The following is a 7,036-nucleotide window of genomic DNA, read 5'->3' on the forward strand; positions in this document are numbered from 1 at the left end:
AAATCAAATTTTTTTTTTCTTTTATGAGTCTGAGAACAAGTTCATTCCTGAACCTCAGTTTCAGCAACTGCATCTTCCCAAAGGTTTGAGGCTCATCAAGGTGCCTCCTACTCTGGTTCATCTGGTTATATCTGTTTTCTTATATTTTTAACTCACTTATGCTTCAGTAAAGGCCACATTATTCCCCTTCTTTATATGCTCCTCCTCCTGGACTCAGAACAAGTTTTCCTTTTCTCAGAGTTTTGAAGGGCAACTTGCGGGACAGCTTCAATCTCTCATCCCCCTTCTCAGTTCTGGCTTCTGCAATGCCGGTCAAATCAAGCCTAGGATGTTCTCTCTCCCCAGCCCCCAGTTTTGCCCTTCCTTACGTCAGTAAAGGGCTCATTTTGTGGTGACTCAGATCAAAACCTCAGCTGCTTGCTTTTTCATCCGCACATGCAACTCATGTCTACAATGTCTACAACTCATTTCCTTCAAAATTAAACCAGGACTACCTCTCAGCATTACCACTGCTTCCGTCTGGTGGGTACCACCATCCTCCTGGGACCAACTCCCTGCTTGTACTGTGGCGACACTCTTGGCAACTGAATGTGCCTTTAAAAATGCACATCACACTGGCCCTCCCTGGTGGCACAAGGGGTTAGGACATGCAGCACTGCAAGCCAGCCACAGCTGCTTCAGTGCAAGTACGATCCCTGACCCCAGAGCTGACCCACATGGCGCAGCAGACCTCTCCTGTTTCTCCCACTACTCCCCTCAGCAGTGGACTTCATTAATCTGCCTGCTCTGCAGCTCACTATGTCTCTGGTGAGTCCACTACTACCCCTGCACCTCTGGCCTGTACCCCAGCTCTGTATGCATAAATAAATAAACCTTTAAAAAAATGCACATCACATCTTGGCAGTCTTCTATTCAAGTTTTTTCAAGGGCTTCCCATGTCACTGCAGTGTGGTGCAAAGTCCTCACCACACCACAGGCAAACCTCTCTCACTGAGCTCCAGACACTCCCTTCCGCCTGCTTGCTGGGCCTCCAGCCACTCCTCTCCCTGCAGATATCCTGGAATAGACCAAGTATGCTCCTGCCTCAGGGGCTTTGCACCTGCTACTTCTTTCCCCTACAATATGCTTCCTCCAGATGTCCACAGGGCTTATCTGCACTTGCAAGCCTCTATTCAAATGCCACAGCTACAGAGAGAACTTCCAGACCACCTACGTAAAACAGCACCCTCTTCCCTCCCACACCATCTCTGCATCTCTGCGATGCTCCTATTCAGATTTATTTTCCTTCTTAGATTGGAGTCCCCCTGGATATGGTGTGTGTGTGTGTGTGTGTGTGTGTATTTGTTTGGTCTCCTCCCACTGAAATATTAGCCCCTTCTGGCAGATTTTATCTTATCTGTGATTGAATTCCCAGTGCCCAGAACACCGACCTAGAAAAAGGTATGCCCTCAAAAATGTTAAATGAGAAATGAGTGACATAATCACCACCCGTGGACCACCTCACAGCAACTGAACTCTAGCCTGTACCCTCAGTTTGTCTCCTTATAATAAAAAGCGCTACTGTTCATGGCTCTGGAATTCATATCTAATGTTGGAGCCTGAGTGAACTAGTGTATGTCATCATTATCACATTTTGCTTAGTCTCTAAGTGAACTGGCTGAGTACAACACCTGAATTTGCACAGAGCAACTCTGGCTTCCACTCCAAAACCTGCTTGGGCCATCTGTATCCACCATTATTACAACAGCTAGTCAGAGTCTGACCACCAGCTGTACAACAGGATCTTCCAGAAGAGCTACTGGAGGCCACAGTGAAGAAACAGAAATGTACCCTGATCAGCATCAGGAAGATCACCCAAGCACTTTCTGGCTGCCCTTCCAGACCACACACTCTACTTGCTGGAGCCGTGCCAGCTGCTGGCATCACTAACTAGTGAATTTCTGAGCCCCTTCCTCCAGGGGTGCAAAACCTTTACGGTGCCTGCATCTGACTGAACCTCAGACACTATCTCTACTCTACATTCTAGAATTTATCTCTACTCCACATTCTAGAATTTGGCTATGCACATACCAGCTATGTTGGTAGGGGAATTCTATAGCCTGAGACTCAGCCCCCCCCCCCCCCCGTAAATAAGATGTGACAAAACCCTGGACTGGTCTGTTATGAAGATGATAATCTACTTAAATGAGTTTTTAGTGTATTTCTTGGTCTATGCTAAATGCTTAGTAAATGATGCCCCCTTCAAAAGTGGCAAACTAAACCAATGGGATCAGAACTAGAATGCCAGCCCACAGCTCAGAGCAGCGAGAGCAATGGTTAAAAGCATGGATTCAGATGTCCAGTTTACTAGCTGTGGGACTTGGGGCCTTTTAACTTCTCCAGTCTCCATTTATTCCTCTATAAAGTGGAGTCAATGTCTGTCTCATGTGATTATTGTAAGACCTAAATAAGATAGATAATGGTTATAAATCTCTTCTATTAGGATCTGGTCCAGGGTACTAACTACTTAGAAGTACTAAAATATCAAGTTCCCTTACAAATTACATATTTTCATTAATTTTAAAAAGTTTCACAAACCTGTTTGCCCAGTTAAAGCCATTCATTTAAAAATAGAAGTCATGCAGTTCTCTAAAAGTATTCTATAAATCCTGGTCTTATTTCTATGTTCTGGTTGAGACAAAACGATAATTAGACATAAAGGAACTACGGATTTATCTTTTATCATTAATGGTGCAGGTAAATTACATTGGAAATTCATCCTAAACCTAAAAGGAACAGAGGCTGCTAGAACTGTGGATAATTGTTATTCATCTGCTTTTAAAAAAATCAAAACAAGAAGTCTTGAAATAGTTGCAGTATCACAGATAATAACCTCTAAGTTTATGCGGAACAAAGCTTTCTCTGTTTGAAGCTGCAAAACATCACTAAGCAGGGAAGTGACAAACACATTAACTGTGCCATTTCAGCCCACTTCCAAGGCCCAGGACTCCTTCGGATTCTCTTTTCTCATTTGAAGATATACGGGAAAACTTCTAAGTCATTTGAAAATAATCTTTCACTTAGAATACTTCTTGCATTAGTTTTCAAGTTGTTTCCACTGTTGAGAAAGAGTCTGGAAACATACCAAGTGAATCTCTGCCATTCCACGCCCCCCACCTCTGCCCAGGGCCCTACATTCTGGGTTCCATCTCTCCTCAGGCAGTGATCACCACTGCAGAGGAATTTCCAAGAAAGCGAGTCCCGGCTCAACAGTGACTGGCCCAGGAAAGGGCTAGATGTTGAGAATAAAAACTAAAAGACATTTTCTAAAGGAAGCCCACGAGAGCACTGAGGGACAACCAAGCCCACCAAATAACACGTGATGTCACACCTGCCTCCTTCTGCTGTGGGGGAAGAGCACCCCAAGGTGAAACTCACAACTCCCTACCCAGCAACTACCTAGCAAAGAGGTGATAGGAGGTCAACTTTCTGGTTATTTATCTCTGGTGCTGCTGCATTTTCTTAGGGTAGTGGAAGTAGGAGACACAATCAACCACAAAAGAAACAAAATTACTTTGAATTTTTCTCTTATCTTTACTCCTAACAAACTCACTTCCATAGGTGCAAACAATGGCTTTTTGATAATGGCTTTTTTGGTAAAAACAAGACACATCTAGTAACCCAACCCAAAAGGCCCCAGAGGTAGAGATCTTTCTCTCCTGAGAAGTAACATTAACATTCTCCCCAATTCAAATGAAAGTTATTTGTAGGCAAGAACCACGTAAAATTTCTTAACATTCCCTTCACTTGCACAAACTATACTTTTCATGTTATGTTTAAGTCCTGTGCCACCTTCAGTATCAGATCTCCACCAACCTGATTTTTCCTCTGTACTGCACTTCTGGACAACCTCAGTACCTGCCTTCACCATCCTTCTAGCTCCCCCAGCTTGTAGCTCCTTCATGTGCCTGAACTCAAAATACTTGGCCTTTTTCCCACATTACTCACTCACAGTCCTCCAGAGTGACTCCACTTCTGAAACTCCTCACAATCACAGCCTCCTATGTGCACAGTGATTAAAAGCTGGCTTCCAATCCTCCTTTGGCTCTCAGCTAGTTAGGTGACCTTGGAAATTTACTTTCCCAGTGCATCGCCTCCTTGCTTGTAAAATGGGGGTTGTAATAGTCCTACCTCACAGATTTGTGAAAACTAAATGAATAATACAAGAAAAACACATAGTAAGCACTCAATAATGCTTGTGATTATTACCTGCTTTCCCGGACCCCCTTTTCTCTGGCGTTCAATTTTCCTTTGATTTTTCTGTACCCCAACGGTACACCCTGGGAGTCTCCCCTTCTCCAGCCTAGGTGCCATGAGTTTCACCAGCACCTTGAATTCCCTCTGAATTTGCTTTGCCTGCCTATCTCCGACTTGATGTGAATCTAATTACCCTAAATTTACTGAAGAAATGGCATAAATGTAGAAACTATCTCATAAGGAAAATGTCCAACCTTATGTGTTACAGGGCAGGGAAAGGGACACAGCTGAACCCCCAAATCTGCTCGCTCTAAATAGGATCCACTATCTACTGCATCAAGACAAAACATATAAGATCTTTAATGTAGAGGAACTTTCATACAATCAGTCTGCAATACAGCAAGCATAAAGATGATAGTTTGTAAATCAAACACCCAAAGTTATCCATCCTCTTGTAGGTAAAAGTCTACCCAAAAGGGATTGGCCCAAAGCAAGGCCTGAAAGGCTGCCATAGATAGATGTAAAGCACCTTCCGGCAGGAACCAAAGAAAAAGGGTCAGAAATGGCCAAAACAAGACTGGGAGGAAAAAAGCAAAATCAAGATAAATGCTGCCATAGTCAACCTCCCCACAGTCAATCACCCACAGTCTCTCACCCACATTTGTTTCAACCAGCTCAGGACTAAGAAACAAGACAAAGCTTCTTCACATGTCTCTCTGCTCCCTGTGCCTCCCCCAAGTCTCCTGACATCCTATCTGCTTCCATCCTCTTCAGTCTTCTCTCCAGATTCTTCTCTTCCCTGCTCAGCTCCACCCTCCTCCTGGGTAGGGCAGGGAACCTGGAAACTCCTCTTTTCCTGGGGACGACCCTGTTATCAGTGGTACTGCTAACTACCTCCCGCATCTTCTGCAAAATTATCTTGATTCCAGAAGGACTTCTTTTGACACTGATCCATGAAGCTATTTTTAGTTTCATCATTTACTTTGGAGGTTTTACCTATCTACTAATGCTGTCATTGCACACAGACCTATCTCTGTCCTTTTAAGAGCATTTATAGATATAGCTAGTATATAGGCATATATACACATACACACAAATATAATCACACATAAATGCCTATGGTATTATCAATATATTTCAAACATTCTACTGTTAAGATGGTTGTTTCAGTGATGTATTCTACCAGTGACTCTGTAATTATTATATACATATGACAGCTTCACTACTATCTTTATCTTACTCTCTCTTAATAACTTCTAGTCCCTGGTGCTCTCCACAAAACTTTGTTCCCCTAGGTACCCACAACCTGCCTGTTCTCTCCTCCTTTGCTCTCATTATTGCTCTCTTTATCTGGTTTCTCTGGAATACTATGCCTCTTAAGTTAAGCTTCCAGATTTCTATCCTTTAACAGTAGTTTTATTTTTTCCCCTTTTTTCATGGAGTAACCCTATCTATTCCCAGGTACCAAACATTATTCTGTTTACAATTTCTAAGTATGTCCCATCACTTTTCTCAATTCCAGATAATTTCAAATTGCCTACTGGAAGTCCTACCCAACTTGGCCAAGGTGAAATATAATGATTCTCTTTTTATATTTTCATGCCCCTCTCCCTGACTCCCTGGACCTATACATCTTCCCCCATGGCAACTGAAGCAAATTAAAAAAAAAAAAAAGCATCACTGGGTCTAATGATTTCTTTTGCACTTGGCATGGCCTGTCTTGGAGTACAGCAGGTCCTCAAATACCTTGGAAATAAACCAAGGAAACTGGTTTCCATCAATGTTGTTATAAGTTGTTGAGAAAAAAGAAATCCTGGCCCATGCTGAAAGAAACATGATATCCAAGGACTTTCATTATACTCTGCTTGGCTTAAAACCTTTATGACATCAAGTGAGGAGGACTTACTGTGTTTTTCTTGAGTTTTCGTGGGGCCACCTCCCTTCAGATGGTGCCTCAAATGTCACATCAGTGGATAGGACAAAAAGCAGTTCTCCTCAGCCCTCCTCCAACTCTGCATGTTGGTCCCCTTCTTTTCAATGACCATTTCACTAAAATGATCTCCTTTATTTATCTGCTTTCACTGGCTTGCCTATGTCCCTTCTCTAGAATTTAAGCTCCATGAAGACAGGACTTTGTCTTGTTCCCTGATGTCTCCCCTGAGGGGAGACCACTGGAACCAGCAGGACATTCAACTTGTGTGGAATGACTACACAGAAGAACCCCTCATCCTTTAGGAAGGAAAAGCCCTGCTGTGAAGAACTGAGCGACATCCTGAGCCGGTCTTTCAAGTGCGAGGTTATTTCCTTCCAAACCCATTCACTTGCACAGCCCATTTGTAACCACAGACAGATTATCTGTAAATCACAGGCTGATCTCTGAAGAAAGACTCTCAACGCAGAACATTATACCCCTCAACACCCTCACAGCTGTTTTATATCAAACCTGACAGAGTAATAATAATCACTATCTCCACAAAAACCCTTTCCACCTGAGGTGTGAACAGGAGCCCGGCCACTCGGCAGCTTTGAGTTCAGGACCTTGAGGCACGGGACCCCTCTAGTTGACTCCTGCGGGATTCCCACGGCTAAGTAGGCTCTGGCACAGGAATCCATCATCCCACCATCTCCCATCCGTACGCACTCCGAAAAAACAATCTGCAACGAGCTCAATGGACCTGGTGGTCTCCCTTCTACAGAGGAGAAAACTGACTTGGTTGGCGCTTGGGTGCAGCCTCCCCAAGAGGTATCTGAGGTACCAAGGCTGGTACACCTGCCACTTGGGCTACTTTATTTCCTCGTT

The 7,036-nt window shown here is 43.6% G+C and overlaps 1 protein-coding gene across 1 annotated transcript in view; it reads right to left on the bottom strand.

The window, feature by feature from the left end:
- The window catches only part of PRTFDC1 (phosphoribosyl transferase domain containing 1), a 77,154-nt gene extending 70,287 nt beyond the window's left edge, over window positions 1–6,867 (bottom strand). Inside the window, exon 1 of the mRNA XM_012731268.1 lies at window positions 6,685–6,867. Coding sequence (XP_012586722.1) covers window positions 6,685–6,867 — 183 coding nt within the window. The remainder of the gene's footprint in view (window positions 1–6,684) is intronic.
- Between the last annotated feature and the right edge of the window lie 169 nt (window positions 6,868–7,036).

This window comes from Condylura cristata, unplaced genomic scaffold (assembly GCF_000260355.1).
Source record: "Condylura cristata isolate star-nosed mole 26May11 unplaced genomic scaffold, ConCri1.0 scaffold00030, whole genome shotgun sequence".
Classification (NCBI taxonomy): domain Eukaryota; kingdom Metazoa; phylum Chordata; class Mammalia; order Eulipotyphla; family Talpidae; genus Condylura; species Condylura cristata.